Raw genomic sequence first — 21,099 nt, 5'->3', positions numbered from 1 at the left:
AACATTTTGTACTGGAAGGATTTCCTTCCAGTACAAAACCTATGATAGACATCATGCACACACCTTTGCACTGTGGCACAAAGGTGTGTGCGTGGCCCTAGGAAGCATTAGTTTGTCCCAGCATTAGAGAGAGCAGGACAGTGCCATGTTTCTGAGTAATTCTACTTTCCCCCTTTCACTCAATGCAGTAGTTGTTTGAAGGTTAGAGCCCTGTTTAGCGTTAAGGTTCAGGAAGGATAAACGTTAACATTGGAATTCATCTTAATGACGTTCTCATTGGACTTTTGTAATTTTTATAATCTTTATAGTTTTTTCATAATTGACAATGCAATCTAGAATTAATTTTCTTCAGAAAGGTTTCTTTATACTCATTTTTTTCTAAATAGACATCTTTGATATTGCATTTTCTGCTCTCGTGTGAATATAAGAGAAAGTACATCATAGTGAAATCCTAAACTGAAAGAGACTTCTTACATTCATATGTTTACTTTTGGTGTTATTGCTGTCAAGTCATTTTACATTTGGAGTGGGTCACATTCACTTATAAATGACTATTCAATAGCAAGTGGAAGGTACAGTTCAGTGGCTGTAGTGAACACAGAGGAAGCATGGAAATCATAAATGAGCACATTAGAAGTAGACGCACACGGCCAGCAGGAGAGCAAAAGCACCCAGGAGCTTGAGCATGAGTGGTAGTGACGAGCTCGTCATCATACAGTCTTCATCCACCACCCGTGTTTTGGTCGGCTTGATGATCCGATCCTTCTGGGTCAGGATGGCTTTCCTGGCCCCGTCCCATTTCCCTGGCCCAGTCAGGCGGTAGTGGTACGGTGTGCATGGGCCGAAGAACAGCTCCTTGGCTAAGACTGGATCCTTCAAGAAGATGCTGAGCAGGTTGGGTTTCACCCCAAACTGAGAGGCCAGTTCATCCACGTAATCCACATAGTCCACTTGAATGGTGTGTCGTGGGCTGTCCACGTACCTGCATGGAAAAGAAGGGAGCATTGAGGATGGTGCGCTCAGACTTGGTAGAAAATGGTGGTGTTAAAATATAGCGCTCCTTCTTACACGGGCCACTTCAGTCAGTTTCTGTTCCTCTCGTCTTTCAACACTGCGCTACACCCAATGGTGAGGGACATTTAGTAATGTTCAAGTGAAATTAATGATTCTGCCATAACGTGAGAATGTGGCCCACATTACGGGGTGGCCCGCAGGGTGATGTGATATTTATTGCACCTGATAGACCTAGATGGGGGTCCAAATTTACCAGGTGTGATAAATAGCACCTATTGCACGTTTTTCACCGAAAATGGGGAATACCATTACTAATAAGCTTACTGTGCCAAAATCTGTATGTTATGGTTATTAATTTGCAATTTTCTCTATTAAATTCCGAGAGGCTTCACTTGCCAGTATTCGAGTGGGAGTGCAAACTTTAACGCACCCAGGGCTGTAAATTTGTATAACTTATTATTCTGACACATCCCAATGGAGGGGTTTATGAAGGAGTTGCAGGCATCAGTCCAATTGTAATGAGGTCCTTTGTGTTTAAAATAAAGTCTGGAAAACACAATGTGTTGGAATTTTTTCAGCTAATGAAAGGCTGTCCCAAAATTTAGGGGCATATTTACTAGGACGGCAATAAATACCCGCAAAGCGTGCTTAGCGCTTGTTTATTTATCGCCGTCTATTGCAGGAATTTATCGCCCTGGTAACGCGTTATTACCAACGCGTTACTCCAGGGCGATAATATTCCAGGGAAGTGGGCCACCATCGCTGGAAAACTAGCGATGTTGTACCCAAAACGGAGATAGGCTTGGTGATACGACCCTGTGGTCGTATCACCATAATCCACCTCCCATGTTAGCTATGCCTTAGTCAGGAATTTAACAGACATTCAATTCCTGCGTTAAGGCATAGTTAACGGGATGTAAAGTATCGCTACCCCTCGATGATATCACGAACCTGGGGTAGCAATATTTTCCCATGGTGTTATGTTAGGCACGCCTCCTTTGCATCTCATTAGAGATGTAAAGCAAGGCGTGAACAAAACGGGAACTGAAGTAAGGAAACACGCGCTAGTGTGTCCTTGCAAATAATGCGATATAATTAGCGCCGCTTTTCGGACAAAAATGTCAGCAAAAGCGGCGATAATTATGTCACCAGCCCTTGATATGCTCATTAGTGCAGTAAGATTAACACAGATGTCCATTACACTGGGTCCTGGGTCTTTTCACCACTCCAGTCTTTCTTCTCATGCAGTGTATGTATAAAAGCCCAGATTCCCTAAAAACATTATGCTACATTGTTGTCTTCCTAAGTGTTTACCTTCAGCAGCACCCTCAGGGAAGCAGCCATGGGAAGTACACTGAGAGTCTAAATTTCAACATTTCATCCCTGTTTTATATTTTTGGATTTTTAAATATAAACCAAAACATTTCTGGACTGGAGGTAGCATTGTAAAAAAGCCTCCTGCAATATTTTGGGGCAAATTGTACATTCTGAAAATATTCTAGGACTGGAGATAGAATAGTAAATTATCTGTGTAAGAAAAAAAGAAAAACTTCGGGGGGAGGAACTGAAGACAAAAACACAAGACAGTTACAGTGTGGAACTATGGCATCTCAGGAAATTTAATTAAAAAACACTGGGGCACATTTATCAAGCTTTCACACAGCACAATGCCGCAAGCAACCTGCCTGTGCTGCGTGAAAGGTCAGGAATGCACCATATTTGATATTATATTAAACGGCGTGCTCTTATACTTTCCTTGCGCTGGCGCACAATGTTTTGCCTAGCGCCAATGCAGGCACCCTTGTGCCATGGTGCAAGGGTGCCTAGCGCCAATGCAGGCACCCTTGCACCATAGTGCAAGGGTGCTTGCGTTGCATGCAGGATTGTTTATGTGCTGGAAACCTTCCTGCACCAAAACCATCCTCAGAGGCCTTTTCCTTTTTCTATGTGTGTTGCAGATTGTAGCACACTTAGAAATAGGAAACAAGTAGAAATATATATATTTCTCCTCGTTATGCCTGGGGAGCCATAGTATTTCAATGCATTTCCAGGTCTACCAGTAATGGTTAATTTGGTAAATGGGCCAAAATCCACGGGTGAATGAGCGGGAACTCCCACTCCCCACCGAAGGAACACCTTTCAGGGGCAGAATAATTGAATGCAGCGATTTGCGCTGTGTTACTCTAGATTCATCAAGCCACTCAAGGGCATGCAAGAAGACCCTGAATGGCTAGATAAATCTAACTTAGTAGTTACGTCGCCCTTGTACTGGCCCTTTAACTGTGGAGACATAATCATGAGGGCGGAGCCAAAGAAAGATATGGTAGACAGCAGGTGAGATGGATGCATGGAAAAAGAACACCAGAAGCAATGGACGAGTATGCATGGAAGATGCAAGACTGAAATAGGGGGAACTGAAGTAGCAGAAACATGGTGCTATTCGGTGGTGTTTATGGTGTGTGTTCCTGCAGAATTTAAAAAAAGAAGGGAAAAAGAATAAGGAGGAACACGTAGGGGCTTATTTATGAGCTCTTGCGTCACTTTTGCGCCGCCGGTGCGTCACTTTTAATGCACCATGTTGCATCATATTTACAAAGTGACGCATCTAGGTAGATGCATCACTTTGTAAAACCCTGCGCCACATTATACCTCCGCCAGGTATAATGTATGCAGGGTGGGCGTTCCCATGCAAGTAAGCCTCGTAGAAGTGACGCAGTGAAATCTATGAGATTTCATTGTGTCACTTCTAGGACGCGAATGCTTCAATATCTTTTGCCTGCCTCACTGCAGGCGTAAGACTGACGCAGGCACATTTGCAAGTCCCCATTGCTGAAGTTGCGTCACTTTTGTGACACACTCCAGCAATGCGTCATTTTTGTGCCTACAGATACGTCAGAAATACTGATGTATCTGCAACTCCTTGTGACATAATGCGTCATATTGTAAATATGACGCATCATTGGTGGCGCAAGGAGGGCTCAATGAAAAGTGACGCATCGCTGTTTTCTCGCAGTGATGCGTCACTTTTCATAAATGACAGCCATAGGTCTTAGCACTTTAGGATGGGCACTGGCATATGGCGATGTAAAGCAGCATCTTATAGTTGTGCCAAATTAAAATAAAAATCCAAGAATGGCCTTCAGAGGTAGTTCTAAAACTGTGGTCTGCAGAACCCTGGTGGTCTGCGATGCCTTTGCAGGGGGTCCAGAACTGTTATGAAAATTAAATAATATTAGCAGATTGATAAAGTATATATAGAGAAAGAAGCAAAATTGAAAAGGTAAAAACATTCTTCAAATGTGATAGGAATTTAAAATTGGAGGTAAAAATTACAGGCCAGACTTATCAAAATTAGACGCAGCGCAACCCAGGAAGACAACTTGTTGCGTAAAATGGAGAGGGCAGGAATGCACCATATTTACTAAGATATTGCCATTTATGCTTTCTGCTTGAGCTGTCGCAAAAATGGCAGCCAAGCTCCCATGCAGGCACCCTTCCGCAATGGTGCAAGGATGCCTGTGTTGCAGGCAAGAATGTTTTTGTGCATTGAGGAACACCTTCCTGCACAAAAACATTCCTTAGAGGCATTTTCCTATTTCTAAGTGTGCTGCAAATTGGAGCACATTAGTAAGTGGAAAAAGCAAGGTGAAATATAGAGTTTCCTCCTTGTTGCACCTCCATCGGGAAGGCAAACAATTTTGACACATTCCCAGGTTTACCTGTGATGGTAATTCTGGGAATGTGCCAAAATTCATGGATGGATGCGTGGGAACACCCATGCTCCACCCATGTAACGGCTTCCCGGCGCAGAATAACTCAAGGCAGCGACTTGCACTGCTTTGCATTACTCCAGATACATTCTGCGTGACGTCAGGGCAATGCAATGCTTTGAAAAATCTGAGCCTGAGTTGGTATAGTTAGGTAAATTTGTGAGGCTGGTGTTAGTGCAGCAAACAGAATATAGTATGTGCAATGGGTGGCCTCAATTGAAACACCGACAAAAAGAGAGCATGCCTTTCAAAAACTTTATTTCGACAACTAAGTCATAAAAGTATCATACATCAGCCATTTACATCACATAAATTAAAACAAGACAAAGTATAGTTGTCAGCATGGCTAGTTTGCTTAAACACCATATTTAGCACTAATCTTCATTTATAATGAACAGTATTACTATCTGTACACTCAAGTGATTAAAAACATTTCATATATAGACAACAATGTTTAGTCCTCCTCAGCACTGGTAACCAAGGCTACAAAATATCCTAGAGTGGGGATAAATGAATAAGTAAATAGTTAAGTACATGACTACATTTGGGTGCCTACTCATTGGGTACATTCATAACGGACTGCCTGGACCGTATTATCCAGGCCCACTTAATATATTTAGCCATTGCAATAGCAATCGTCGGGCTCGGATCAGTACACAAGATTCTTAGTGCCTCCTCGTGCTTTCTGGTACCTATAAGCCGACAGACAGGTAATACCCATTTTTTGCGTGGGAGCACATAAAGGGGACAAAAGAACACAAAATGGCTCAAGGACTGAGTTGTGTCCCTACATTTGGGACATTTGTCCGCGGACCCTTTGGCCCATTTAGAGGTAAACGTACAGATAGGGAGGGTACCTATCCTAAACTGAAAATAGAGTTTACGATCAGTTGGTGTTTCGATCAAACTCCAAAATAATTCATATCTGGGATAGGCCTTTATTTCTAGGAATCTGGCTGTTAATTGGGATGAGCTCCCCTTGGAAGCTGCTTCCCTGGCGATCAATTCCCAGTACTTAGTTTTCACAATTTCTTTTGAAGGGAATATCGCATTTTGGGGGTCATCCCATAAGTTACACCACCCTAGTCTATAGAGTAATGATTTAATAGACCCCAGCCAATCAATTTTACGGGAGGTGTCTTTCTCCATTATTTCTTTCAGGCCCAAAGCATAGTGTTTAAGCTCCTCGGTAGACCAAACCCTACGCCAATACAGCAATGGCCGCAAATTAGCAGTGTCTAGTAGGGTTTTCAGGCCAAGGTCCCAGTAAAGAGGTAACAAAGGGGTACTCTGGGGCACACCAACAATTTTCCTTATAAACTCACTTTCCATACTGTTTAAACGTTTTGGATTATTACCGTACCCCCATAACTCTGATCCATACAAAGATGAACTACGGATCTTCATCGAATACATTTCGAGGAGTGGGCCTATTGGTTGTGTTTGCGAGGTTTTAAATCTTTTTAAAAGGGCACCTGTCTGTTGTTGAAACTTCAAAGTAGACAAGTCTAACTGGCTTTTCCAATACAAGTTCTTCTGCAGCGTGACTCCTTGATAAGTGAATGCATCGACCTGCTCCAAGGGCGATCCATTCATTGTAATTACACCATTAAAAGGTTTATCAGATCTGCAGGGGTTAGGGCCATTAAGAACCATAAACTTGGTCTTAGAAACATTTATTTCCAAACCACGCAGCAAGCAGAACTCTTCGAAGCGACGGAGGGTGAGCTGCAGGCCACTCGGAGTCTTGGAGATCAACAGCGTGTCGTCCGCAAACATGAGAACTGGAATACGAGTGCCGGCCATAGCCGGGGCATCCGAGGGGGCCCGGGAGAGGAACTCGGCCACCCCGTTCACGAAGAGTGAGAACAGGGTCGGTGCCAAGACACAACCCTGCCGAACTCCCCGCTCTACAGGGAAGCACTCCGTTACCTCGCCCTGCCGACCCCACCGGACCCGGGCAAAGTTGTCCTCATGCAAGCGGACGACCAGAGCCAACAACTCCGGCGCCATCCCCAATCCCTCCAAAACTTGCCAGAGCTTGCTGCGTGGGACCAGATCAAATGCTGCCCGTAGATCAACAAACACAGCATACAAAACCCCCTTTTCTAGGACCACCGTCCTCCAATAGAGGACAATGAACCTGAAGACCTGATCTATTGTGCTGGTTTTTGGGCGAAACCCCGCCTGTAGGGGACTTAAGATGTTTCTAGCCTCTATCCATGTCTGAATCTTGCCCAAAACCAGCCGGCCCAGGATTTTTTGCATTGCATTGATCAAGCTAATAGGCCTGTAATTACTGGCCAGTGACTTGTCCCCTTTTTTATAGATCGGGACGATTTCAGCACCTTTCCAAGAATGGGGGATTGCCATTCCCTGTGCTATGGCATTTGCTAGATGGGTAATATAAAGACGCCATCTTTGCCTATCATGCAGGAATACATCGGCCGGGATGCTATCCATCCCAGGTGCACGTCCCTGAGTAACCGTATCAAGCGCGATGTCAACCTCCTCGACACTAAACACAGGGCTATTGTAATACATCCTCTCCTGATGGTGAATACTGACATCCTCGGCACCTTTTGAATATTGTGGTTTAAAAAAATCGACCCAGGCACTCTGAGGAACATGATTATGGGGACTATCGGTAATTTCACCCTTCTTCCATTTAAAAATATTCCAGAACTTTTTCTGGTTTTTGTCTGCACATGCTGCTTTTAGGTCTTGCCACTCGCACTCATCCCATTCCTTTTTTGCTTTCCATTGGGCCTTTCTATATATATTACGAGCTATTTTTATCTTGCTAGAGTCTTTTAGTTTAAGTGCAAGTTCCAAAGCTGTACGAGCTTGCTTACAGGAGGCGTTATACCAATCCTCCTGCTTGCTTCTAGGGGCTTGTTTTGCTGAAAAAGGCCTACTAAAACAGGATTTGAGTTTGGCAAATAGATTTCCGTGTATTTCCTCACATTCAATTAGAGGTTGGCGTTTAGTGCCGGCTGCCAGTATTAAAATCAACGCCTCTTCGACGTAGGTCTCAATGCTATGTATAATATCGGGATGTTCTACTACTTTATGCCACTTAAGGTGGCGTTCGTCATTTGTTAGAGCGACAGCTGGGCCTACCAATTTAGAGGCTCGGTCCCTACTGTCGCCCGTCCCCCAATTAAAAATAGCCACTAATGGGTTGTGGTCGCTTTCAACCCGTTTCTTCACCTCCATATCCACAAGGGTATGCCACATCCTCAAGTGGACCAGGAGGTAGTCTATATTACTTGCCCTGATGCCATTATCAAATGTTTTGTTACATGTCCTATCTGAAATGGTTCTGCCGTTGGCCACCCTCAATTGGTTGCCCAGGCAAAACCCTTTTAGGTACAGGGCCGCCTCAGTCCACTTACTAATTGTCTTTATCTCGAGCTGTGGGACACCCCATCTTAGGTCCTCTTCCTCTGTTAAAAACAAGTCTTGAGGCCCTAGTGGCTCAAAAGTCGTATTAAAGTCTCCAGCAATCAATGGAAGCACATCGTCAGGGCTGGACTCAACCAAAGTATTTAATGCTGATACCACCTCAGATTTTTTTCCACCTGGTACGCCCCTAGCGTATACATTATATATGTTGGCTTTAAAGTTTGGGGAGCAAGTCAGCCTAATTCCCAAAATATCGTCACTCTTGGTCGGGATGGGCTTGATATTACACTCCATACTCTGTTTGATACAAATGACCAAACCTCCAACTGGCCGACCCTTAGGCCTTTTTTCCGCTGGAACAAAAAAATTCAAATAGCCCAACATAAATACAGGCTCAGGTGACCATGTCTCCTGAAAAAGACAGATGTCATACTTACTAATGAAGTCTGCCCAAGCGGGTGAAAATAGTTTAGATCCTATGCCCGCCACGTTCCATGATAAGAACGACACATGTCCTGCAAGGGTAGTTTCCCCTACAGTTCTCCCAAAATTAGGTAAGATGGAAAGAGCTACGTCCGGTGAATGACATGGGGAGCTCTCAGTGTTTAAAGTTTCATTTTGATACACAGCTTGTTGGTCTTGGTCCCTGGCCCCTATGATATTTGTTTGGGGAAGAGGTATATTAACATCTCTTTCACCATTTGTACTAAGCTGTTCTCCTTGCCTTAGGCCCTCGTCTATCACTAAGGCTGCATAAGACTTTTCATGGTTATCCACTACAACTGGGGCTACATATGGCATATCATGATTGGGGTATCCTCTGCCATCAATCAGTCAGTCACAATCCGCTAACCCAGACAGCACATCAAATCTATTGATTGATCTGATGTCCTCGAAGATACTGTCATTTCTCAAGAAACCTCCATGTGTGATCCCACCTTTGGGCAAAAATGCAGGTGCATAGAAGTAAGTCAGTGGCATTGTGCTTATTTGGGATGAAGGATCATTCTGGGGCCAAGAACAGATATATTCTACACATCGTCTGTCTCTGAAATTAATTACAACGCAATCTCCCTTTAGTGTTTTGGGCCTCCTGCCCACCCAGTTTACTCTTCTGGCATATAAGATTTCAGCAGACATGTGGGCCGGGAGTGGTCGCTTTACATTTAGCCAATGTGTGCATTTGTTCTTTAGGTCCCAATAAGATTCCCTTGCACCATTCGCTAGAGATGGAACCCCTGTTAAAATCACCACATAGGGGGCTGCTTCATGGGGTAGATGTAGATCAATTAGTCCTGGTAGAACCTGAGCTAAGGGTTGAACAGGTGGGGGCTGCTTATCAATTCCAGCCCTGACTGACCCAAGACCGTTTATTCCTGCACACGGGGGAAGATCTTCAGCTCTTACCCTATTATTATTATCAGCTGGGATGGGTTGGGGTACCTGGGGAATGGGGAGATTATCTTCTTTCGCCACACCAGTTGTTAAGTTATTAGTGGTGGAGTTGGTCTCAGTACAGTGACCTGGTACATTAGGACGTTCTTTTAGCGGACCCAGTCCCTGTCTACCCCCCCGAGATTGGCCCAAGGCAAGTGATAATTCCATACATACAAGTCTACTTTCAATAGAGCCCAACCTTTCATAAATCGGGTCACATACATTTTTTACAATACTTTCCAGTTTACTCCAGAATGATGGTATATCGGAGTCTTCTGTAAGTATTGGCCCCAGAGATGATGTTTGATTTGCCCTTGTTTCGGTAATTGTGGCTTTTGGGCATTGGGCTATGTTCTTCCTTGACGCAGAGGTAGGAACAGGACCAGACTTAGCATTAGTAGCGGCAATCTTTTGATTTCCTCTGCGAGTTTTTTTCAAAGTAGGGCCTTGTTGTTGATGAACAGAAACCGCTTTAACATTACTGGCTGAACGAATCTTAATATTTGACAAAGACTTAGTCGTTAAGGCCACATTATCAATGCCCGTAATATCGACAATTTCATCCGGTGATCCAGTCAAAAATGGGGAACATGTCATTGTTTCACCAAGTTGCTCCTCTACCAAAGAAGATATGAAGCCCAGAGAATCCGACTTATCAGGCTGGCGACATGGTGGTGATCTTACATTGGCCATATTTCCCAGAGAGGACCTCTTGTCACATAGGATATCTAAAGATAGTCTCTTTTCAGTTAGTTCGATATCTTTAGCAAGCACTGACTGTACTCGCACCAAAAAGTTATCTAAGGTACCCATTAGTGCGCCCCCAGTTGATTGTGTAATGGGTCCATCCCTTTTGGCCATATTAACCTTTAGTTTAATGCACACTAGCGGCCTCTACTGATGAGTAACTCACCAAATTACAATTTACCGACTAGTAGCTATTGCTTACCCTCAACGACCAACAGGCAATCTTGATCGGTGAAAGTTAGTGGAAGATCCCGTTCCGTTCTCGGGCGATCTCGGACGGGCTCAGACGGGCCCGCCCTTGGCCCGGGCTTCGCCCCGGACTACGCCCCGCACGCGTCCCGCTAGCGCGTACACTGGTATCAATTAAATAGCGGTGAGAGGTGTGGCCGGGAAGAGGATCAGGTGCGTTGGATGATTGAGTAACAGGGCACCCTGGGCCTCGCAGTCCCAGCACAACAGCAACCTCCCGAGGCGTCCACGCTGTTCAAAGTTCCCCCGCAATACCAGGGCAGCTCCTGAGGGTTGTTGGCAGGTAAAAATGATTTTAAAAATAAGGTCCGCGCCTACGAGCGGCTCCCGCGTAGCGGGGGCCGCGAGGCGTTTTATAGCAAGGCAGTGGGAGGTGTGGCCGGGAAGAGGATCAGGTGCGTTGGATGATTGAGTAACAGGGCACCCTGGGCCTCGCAGTCCCAGCACAACAGCAACCTCCCGAGGCGTCCACGCTGTTCAAAGTTCCCCCGCAATACCAGGGCAGCTCCTGAGGGTTGTTGGCAGGTAAAAATGATTTTAAAAATAAAGTCCGCGCCTACGAGCGGCAACCCCCGCGCCTACGAGCGGCACCCCACGAGCATGCATTAAGAGCAAAAAGATACTCATAACCTAGCATACCACTATGACTTTAAGAACTAAGGGCAATATTAACAAGGTGGCGATAAAAAATTATTGCTGCTTTTGCGGCCGTTTTCGGCCGAAAAGCAGCGATAATTTTATCGCTATATCAGCAAGGTCACGCTATCGTGTGAATCCTTGCCTTAGCGCCCTTTTCCGTAATGCCCACCTTTGCATCTCTAAAGAGATGCAAAGTGGGTGCTCCAGCTCAAAATAACTGGAGAATTGTCGCTAACCGACATTTCTCCAATTATCAATGGGCACACTAACAAGCATAGCGATAAGAAAAGTAGCGCTAACCTTGGTTATCGCTACCTTCCTTACTCCTGTTTTTAGTTTGACTTAGCCATGATATCCAAAATTTTAACTATTATGTATTTGTTTGTGAATTAAATAAAATATTTCCGCATTTGTGAATGTGTTTGATGTATACTTGTATCTGTATCTTTTTGTAGTGTTTTGAGTTTCAAGTCTAGGAAATTGCTTGAACCTGAGCCCCCAGTTTCCAGTAATGATTCATTGGAAGTCCAGAGAAGTCAAGACGTTAAGTTCACTGGCTTACAGTGTACAGGGAGCACACCAGCTGGCAAAATCCTACTTTGTCAGAAACGCTGAAAGTCCTAGCATTTTTACTGTTGCCCAGTAGTCCTAAAAACATGACACCTCAAAATAAATAGTCATGTGCACATATAAACTTGGAGACACATAACATCAATTTTAAAACCCAGTACTCTAACCAGAGAGGCCTCCAACATCAAGCAGATCGCCTGGATCCAACTCCACATTTAGCAATTCAGTTCAATCGTCTCAGCAGCATCCTTTCTTAAGTGGAACAACAAACAACCTCAGGCAATGTCTACCTCTTTTTACTACATAAATGATGTTAGATCACTAGCACTTGTACAGTACACCCGCGCTAACTACTGTCCTGTTTACTGACCATTTTCTGTACTTGGGAAGTACACTCAGCCACAACAGGGAAGGTGCCTGCATGGTCAGTGTACTTGCCCACTCAGTCTCCTCCATTCGCACTCTGATGTAGTATCACAGACTGATCTGTGGCACTCTATGCTTTGTAGCATAGGTGGACCATGCTGATTGAGGGGAAGACTTGCTGGAGGTTTCAAATGCGTAGGCGGACCTTGTTGATTCATGCTGATTCATGCTGCACTCTGAAGCCTTGCACCCATGGGGGCCCTGCTGGGGGCCCCAAAGTCGACTAACCACAGCCTTTCTGTGTCAGAAGGGCCGGCACAGAAAGGCTGTCGGAATCCGATATAGTAATCCCTCGTTTGGAAAGAGCCACCCTTGGGATTACAGGAGGCTTCCCGAATGGCAGACAGGCTCTCCGAGCCCATCATAAGCCATTCGAAAATCCTGTTTGGATTAATTTCTGACCGACTCCATCAAAATGGGTCGGTAGGAAATGAATCTAAAAAGGAGATTACAATGCCATAGGTACGGCTCCGACCAAGGGTTGGAGCCGTTTCCGATGGCATCGTAATCAGCCACATAGTTGGAAATCAGCTGGAGCATGGGATAGTATATGTGCACAAATACAGAGGAATCCCTATGCTTCCAATCGGAGTGTAACACACACACATGCATGATGGGCCTGAGAGGGTGGTGCTACTGTGTACTGTGTGTGTGCCGGAAACATGTGCACTTGAGGCTAGTGGTTAGAGTTTGCTTCTCCAAAATAACAGTCTGAACAAAAAAAGTTCAACATTCTTACAGTGTTGTAGGTGTGGCTTTATGATAGATTAATTGCTACATAAATATTGTGATAGAAAAATATTGTGGAAAAAATATTGAAGACCAAAATATCAACCATACACACACATATAACTAAGGGACAAGAATATCACCTACAGAAATATTGTAGACAAAACATCAACTTGTTATAGATAAGCATATGTAGTTAAATGTAATCGACTGTATTGTAACTTTAAAGAAATTTCAATTCATTAAAAAAAAGTAATACATATTAAAATATGCAACCAAAAACATGTCAACATCAGTTTAACAACTTTAAAAAAATTATCCATAGAAATACCTACTGTAGCGCCCTCCCTAGCCTGGGTACTCGCCAATGACTACGCCACACACGGAGCTTAGTATAACATGTCTTTATTGTTCTGCGTGTAACTGTGAACTCAACATTCTAAACAGTCTACAATGCATCCTGATCTGACCCTTACATCACAGCTCTACAGTGTCCATCAGGAGTCAAAAGAGTTCCGTCATTGCTAATTCGCAAAACACTACGGGCCAGATGTACGGCGGTTTTTGCATGCGCCAATAGGGGTATGTACCATACCATACCATCACAATTTATTTGCGACTTGCTATTTTGGAATTGCGAGCCGCTATTAGGAAGGGGTGCTCCCTAATAGCGAGAGCAACCCTATGTACAAATGTTTTGTGACTGCAATTTTGATCGCAAAACACTCACAAATTACCACCCTCTTCAACAGGGCGGTAATGAGGTCGCAAAAGGGAAGGGGTCCTCAGGGGACCCCTTCCCCTTTGCAAATGCATGCAAAAATATTTTTTAAGGGCAGGCAGCGGTCCCAGGGACTACTGCCTGCCCTTAAAAAATGAAATAAAGACGTTTTCTTTTTTAAATGCATGCCATTTTCCTTTTAAGGAAAACAGGCTGCATTTTTTTTTTTTAAAACTGCTTTATCTAAAAGCAGTCCCAGGCATGGTGGTCTGCTGAGCCCAGCAGGCCACCATACCAGGGAGGGCCTGCCATTCCCAATGGGGTCGCAAATTGCGAGAGGCTCATTAATATTCATGAGCCTCTCAATTTGCGACCCCACTGGGAATCGCTCACAGTGTGTTACACACTGTTGTACATCCAAAATAGCGCCTCGCAAATTGCAAGTTGCAAAAGACTCGCAATTTGCAAAGCGCTATTTTGGCCATCATACATCTGGCCCTACATTTCCCCCATTGTTAAATAAACAATTAATATTTGTATACAATATATACACTTATATAATTAGATCTCCTCAAACAATCTCTTTGGTGCTTGAACTGTTCAACCTGATCTTGCCATTTGGAGCTGGGAATGACCACCATCAATGTCTAGGGTCTGTGTTGATGATGGAGAGGCATCAGCAGTCACTGATGCTTCAGACCCAGTCTCTCTTTCAACAGATAGATCTGGTGAACTTTGAGTTGAACGCTGAAAGTGAGAAGAGTCTCTGGTAATAGACTACCCAGGGAGCTGGGCCGTCTCCATGTGTCCCTTGGTAGACACCACTTGAAAAGTTTGCGCATCAATAGGAGCATCTGATTTTCTTTTCCGCATCTGGCATACGAGAACTGGATCTCCCCTCTTGAAGACGATGTTCTTAGCATGTCGTCTCTTGTCAGCATACGCTTTCATCTCTTGTTTATGAACCAAGTCCTTCTCACAAGTTGCATTCTCGTCTTTCTCTCTCTGATTGGTCCACTGAGTTATCTTGCTTGTGATTGCTCTACCGAACATCAATTTCACAGGACTTTCACATGTGGTGGTGTGAGGTGTTGAACGATAAGCTCTCAAGGTTAAAGTTTAACACAGTTTTTAAATCGAGCTTCTCAAAAGTAGTATGGTGCGCTGCTTTCATTAGCATATTTGTAAAGTGCTCATCCAGTCCGTTGGCCTGGGGCCACAGAAGTGTGCTCTTCTGATGCTTTATATTCAGATGCTTTAAGACATATTTGAACTCTCGACTGGTAAAAGGCAGGCCATTGTCAGATTTCAATATGGCTGGGGCACCCCATGTCACAAAGATGCCATCTAGTCTTTCAATTACTTGGTCTTTGAGTGGTCAATGAGAGATCTCCGATTAAATAAAATTGGGAGTAATCATCCACTATCACCATCAAGTGATGTGGACAGAAAAAGTCAATGGCTGTACTCTCCCAGGTATGCTTTGGTGTTCTGACATGTTTAAGGTGTGGTGAGGAACTTTTCTAGAAATGCAGTTGCATGGATGAAAGGCATTTAGTTATTTTTCAACCTGTTTGTCGAGATTTAGAAACCAGGCTTAGCCTCAGAGAGTGCGTTTTGTGGCAACAGTTCCATGATGGCCTTCATGGGCCACTTCAATCATTTCCTGCCGCAGATTCTCCGAAATCAAGATTCTCGACCCTCACAGCATAACTCTCACCTGAGTTATGGACAGTTCATCTTTGAAATGTTTGTATTTTTGATATTCACTATCGCTACTGAGAGGTCGAGGGTGCTGGTTCTAGGACAGATGAGTAATTGTATCTTTTAACTTGAGCATATCACTATTATGGGCAAATAAATTTGGAGCTGGGTTGTCTGATTTTACAATGAAGTTGATATGGGCTTGGATAGGCACTCTGGAAAAGTAGTCAGTGGTATTCTGATCCTTCCCTGGACAATGCACAATGTTATAATTGTACTCTTGCAATCGTAGTCCCCATCGTTCAATGCAAGGAGGCATCTTGGCATTTGGATTGCAAACTATATAATAATAGAGCTTAATGATCAGTTACCAGGATGAATGGCTTTTCATACTGGAATACATGGAAATGTTAAAAAGCCCACACCATGGCTAAACTTACATACATGGCTAAAACAGTTTTTCAGGTTGTGAATAAGCATGTTCTGTTTGGGACAAACTCCTACTAGCATATGTCACAATATGCCTTCGAGAATGATGGTGTCTTCTGTGCTGTGCAAGAAAGCGCCTAACCCATAGACAACAACCTCTGTATGAAGCTTTGGTATCATTCTTAATGGCCTGTTTGACTTCCTTAAGCCACCATGTGACCAATAAAATGAAACACTCAAATACTAAAACATAACAAAAATATAAAATCATTTTAAAAACAAAACACAATTAAAAATAAAAGAAATGTAATTATTTTAAATCTATATACTTTTCAATTAAATACTGTCAAAATATCTATCAAATTAATAAAGAATTAGGTAAAAAGTGGTACCTAAATCAAATTCAAAATCATTAAAAAGTAAACAAATAAAAAGCAATTCAAATATACTGCTGTAAATATAATCCTTCAAACTGAAAAAATGCATGCATTGTGGTAGGGGGCAGATATGCTTTTCAGATGTTGGGGAAAATTCATACATTTGTCAAATATACTATTGTAACTCCACTCCAACAAACATTGGTAAAGTGCATATATTAGAGGTTGGGATGGGGAGGTTTCAAATTTGCTATTCTTTCATTGGTTAGGGGCAGTACAATCTATTATTCTAAATTCAGCCTATGAAACATTAAGGAAAGGAAAGTGTCAACAATGTGGGGGGCAATTCACTATTCTAACTTCAATCTAGCAAATGTTAAGGAAAGTGCAAACATTTGGGTTTAGATTTACTATTCTATCTCCAGTCTAACAAATATTGAGGAAAGTAAATATTGGTGGGGGGGGGGGGGGGGGGTAATTTGGCATACTAATTCCAGTCCATAAACACTGAAGAAAGTGCATACATTGGGAGGATCAAAATTAATATTCTAGGTCCACAATAACAAATGTAGGGGAAAGTGCATACATGGGGCATGAGACATAGGGGCATATTTACAAATAAAGTGGCAAAGTGTGTCGGTAAGCCAAGAAGGCTAACAACATGCTCTGTCACTTTAGAAACGCTGGGCTGCACCATATTTACAAGAATATGGTGCAGCCCTGCGTTTCCCCCTGCACTGGTGCTAAATTTAGCAGCCTAGCGCCAACGCAAGCCCCCTTGCACCATAGTGCAAGGGTGTCTGCGTTGAGGGGAAGATTGTTTATTTGCAGGAAGGTGTCCCTTCCTGCACATAAACAATCTTTAAATGGTGTTTTGTCATTTCTATGTGTGCTGCCATTTACCATTTTTTTCATTTTTTTAAAGATTGTTTATGTGCAGTCAGGGACACCTTCCTGCACAATCTTCCCCTCATCAATGGCCTTTTGCTGTTTCTATTTGTGCTGCACAACGCAACACACATGGAAAACCAACAAGCATTTGCAATGCAACAGGTCTCGCATTTACGCAAGTTTAAGCTATTGGAATTGTAAATGACAATGCATTTTATTTACGTTTTAAAAACAAAAATAAAAGGCATTGTCATTTGCAATGTCAATAGCTCAAACTCGCATAAATGCGAGACCTATTGTATTGCAAATGCTTGTTACAATGGGTGTCCAGCACCAGGAAGGAGTAACGACTACTAAGCTTAATGCAGGCTTCTGGGAAGGAGAGTAGGACTGTCCCTGAGAGATCGCCAGGTTTCCCGGACTTTTTTGGCACATGTTAGGCTTTGCCTACAAGCAACACCCAATTGCCTGAGATCCCTTAGTTAACCATGCTGCATCAGGCACTTCCACTGAGTTAAAGCGATTCAAAACACTGGAGCAGTAAACCACCAAAATGGCGCCTCATGGTCGAATCGCAAGCCAACATAAGGAAGTAGGGAGCGGGGAGTGCTGCAGCGTATGTAAGAACAATAAAACGTTTAAAAGTAAAGAACTTGAGTTTTTTTCAAATAAATTTTACAACACCCCACCCCAAGCAGTGCAAATTCAATTACAGTCCCACATGTGCACAACACCCCCACCCCAAGCAGTGCAAATTCAATTACAGTCGTACATGTGCAGAAAAACAAAAGTGTGTGAAAACAACAAGCATTACTTAGCAGGCGAAATTCAGAACAGACCGCAGCAGTCTTACGGGCATTGTGGCCAAGGTAAATAAAGAGGTGGGCGTATGACCTCCATAGTTAAAGATAATTCGCAACATGCTGCGATGCAAAAAAAACATAGAATGCTGGAAAAGTAAAGTTGGGGGAGCCGTGCACAACTAATCTAAGGAGCACTTACACTTATGTCCGAGTGCCAGGAATCAACCCTCCGTGCAGCAGCTGAGTCATCCATGCGGCGGTTCACTGATCCTTCCTCCTCCCCCTCGTCCATGGCCAGGCTGTGACTGCGAGCCTGAAAGTGGCGAAGGCAGGTGGGGTAGGTTTTTCAATAAACACAGTGCCGGCTTTGCACCCTGTCTCCGTGCAGCGGGTGAGAGGGGGTGCAGAGCACATTTAAAAGTGATAGACGTTAAGTGAAAGCGCATCGGGCGCTTCATTAAACCAAAGCACGTCGTGCCTGCAGTAAGAGAAACTCAACAAGCATTGGCCGCACGCGCGCCTCGCGCTTTAAGTTTAAAAAAATAAAAGACAAGCCCGGTGGAGCGTGGCGCGCGCGCGCTTGGGGGCGGGGGAGCGCATTCCAGGAGGGGGAGCGGTCCCTTTGAAGTGCTCCCAAAAGGCGGATTGCATGGCTGCACGATGCGCGTGATTGTGCGCGTGCTAGCCATGCAATCCGCTTTTTGGGAGCACTTTTCAAACCCGATCTCTATAGTCTCGCTTTGCGATCGCTTACGCGATAGCAAGGCGAGACCTAAAAATGAGGAGAAATAAAACATTTCTCCTTGTTTCGCCTGTATAAGACCAGGGGGATATTATCAAGAAGTGGCGATAATTAACGCTAACCGCCGTTTGCATGACTTTTTTCATCGCTGTCTACCACGGGAAATTATCGCTGTGTTAGTGGCGTAGTAACAACACGCCGCTAACAGGCGTTAGTTTCTCTTACCGGCTGAAATGTCCGGCGATAAAATTAGCGGAACAGCGATAAAAATCCTTGCGCTAACGTTCAAAAAGTGGTGATAAGCCCATTAGCGTTAAAAAAACTCACCTTAGGCAGCTCAACATGAGTGATTTTTCCCTCTAACTTAAAAAATAGCCTAACAGTCCACCTCCCATAGAATAGATGCCCCCAAAAAAAGTTTAATTCAGATTGGAGCAGCCAGGGCCAAGTGCAGCACACATCAACAACCCCCTCAAGCCATCCAACATCCAGGATGACCAGGATGAGAGCCTGGATGCCCCGCTGGACCTGCGTCTGGAGCCTGGATGCCTCCCTGGACCTGCGCCTGGATGCCCTGCTGGACCTGTGTCTTGAGCCTTGATGCCTCCCTGGACCTGCATCTGGAGCCTGGATGCCCCACTGGACCTGTGTCTGGAGCCTGGATGCCTCTCTGGACCTGCGTCTTGCGCCTGGATTCCTCCCTGGACCTGCGTCTTGAGCCGGGATTCCTCCCTGGACCTGCGTCTGAAGCCTGGATGCCCCGCTGGACTTGTATCTGGAGCCTGGATGCCCCGCTGGACCTGTGTCTTGAGCCTGGATGCCTCCCTGGACCTGCGTCTGGAGCCTGGATGCCTTGCTGGCCCTGCGTCTGGAGCCTGGAGTGGGATGTGGAGAAGCTGTGGAGTCGATGAGCCCTGGCGGGAGACATTGATGCATAACGATTGCCAGTACCTGGTGGTGAAGTCTGGCAGGTCGCATGGAGCCACGTAGCTGACCTGTGTGAGAAGACCGCCTTATGACCCTTGGAGCAGTTAATGCTGGAGGCGCTCCTGCGCACTAATGTGTGAGGTCTGCATCACATACTACAATCCACCACTACACCGTGGTGCACGGAGGGGATTACCAACGGTGTGTGCCGTCTCCCTGCATAACAGGCCGGATGATGTTGGGCTGGTCGTAAGCTGTGAAGGCTGAGGCCCCTGCGCTACAGTGAACGTGCGTGGCGTGAGCACTGTGCCTTCACGGCTAAGAGGGCCTGCTGCATCAACTGCATCGGGAGGTCCACCAGCATGCTAGGCGGTGACTGCTGGACCCAGCCGAGTGAATTCACACCTGGGTCCATTGTTGTGTAGGCCTTTGTCGGCGTGAGTGAGGATTTTGAATGTGACTTTTTTCTCCACGGGGACCCAGTGGAGTCTACATAGGCGTTGGCTGATGTGTTCATGCCGGTGGATGCCGAGGATGAGTCTGGCGGGGGTGTTCTGTAATGTCTGGAGTTTGCGGAGTAGGGACTTGTAAATGCTGGCATAGTATGCGTTTCATTAGTCCAGTCTGCTGTTGATGAGTGCATGGGTGACTGTCTTCCTTGACTCCTGGGGGCTCCATTTGAAGGTCTTGTGGAGGATGTTAAAGCAGCTGGAGGTGACGGTGTAGACCTGTCGGTTCATGGGGAGGGATGAGTCAAGTACGATGCCGAGGTTTTTGGCGTGGTCCGAGGGGGTAGGTGGGCTTCTGAGGGCGGCAGACACCAGTTGTTGTCCCATGCTGAAGGATTGGTTCCAAGGACAGGGTAACTGTCTTCTCGGCGTTGAGCTACAGGCAGCTGTTGGTCATCCAAACTTCGACGTCATACATTTCTTTCTGGAAGTTGAGTCTGGCGGTGGTGGGGTCTTTGGTGAGGGAGAGGATAAGCTGGGTGTTGTCGGCATAGGATATGCTGTTGAGGCCGTGTTTTCGGACGATGGCGGTGAGGGGGGCCATGTAGATGTTGAAGAGGGTCGGGCTCAGAGATGACCCCTGTAGGACTCCGCAGGTGATTTACGTGGGATCGGAGAGGAAGGGTGGCAGTCTGATCCTATGGCTTGTTCGGGTGAGGAATGATCAAATCCAGTCTAGGACTGTTCCTTGTATGCCGGTGTTGTGTAGTCTGGCGACTAGTGTGCGGTGGGAGATGATGTCGAAGGCCGCTGAAAGGTTGAGTAGGATGAGGGCTGCAGAGTGGCCTTGGTCCAGGAGGGTGCAGATGTTGTCTGAGGCGGCGAGTAGAGCGATCTCGGTGCTGTGGTAGATGTGAAGAGGGAAGGGGTCGTGGGGGCCCCCGAGTGGATGCCTTGCATGGTCGAGGCGCTGTATTCGGTTGTGACCGGCGTCCAGGTGGAGATGGTGGGCTGGCTGGTGTGTCGGGTGTGGCGTCTGGTGGATGGTCGGCAAAGTTGTTGTTGAG

The 21,099-nt window shown here is 45.1% G+C and overlaps 1 protein-coding gene across 2 annotated transcripts in view; it reads right to left on the bottom strand.

The window, feature by feature from the left end:
- Positions 1-282: 282 nt before the first annotated feature.
- LOC146833671 (flavin-containing monooxygenase 5-like) overlaps positions 283-21,099 on the bottom strand; it is a 315,018-nt gene continuing 294,201 nt past the window's right edge. For both annotated transcript variants that reach the window (XM_085601556.1, XM_085601555.1), the window contains exon 9: positions 283-982. In XM_085601556.1, coding sequence (XP_085457682.1) covers positions 631-982 — 352 coding nt within the window. In that variant the 3' untranslated portion in view covers positions 283-630. The remainder of the gene's footprint in view (positions 983-21,099) is intronic.

The sequence above is a fragment of the Triturus cristatus genome, chromosome 4_2 (assembly GCF_964204655.1).
Source record: "Triturus cristatus chromosome 4_2, aTriCri1.1, whole genome shotgun sequence".
NCBI lineage: Eukaryota > Metazoa > Chordata > Amphibia > Caudata > Salamandridae > Triturus > Triturus cristatus.
The sequence above is the reverse complement of the archived record's forward strand: the minus strand, read 5'-3'. Positions and strand labels throughout refer to the sequence as shown.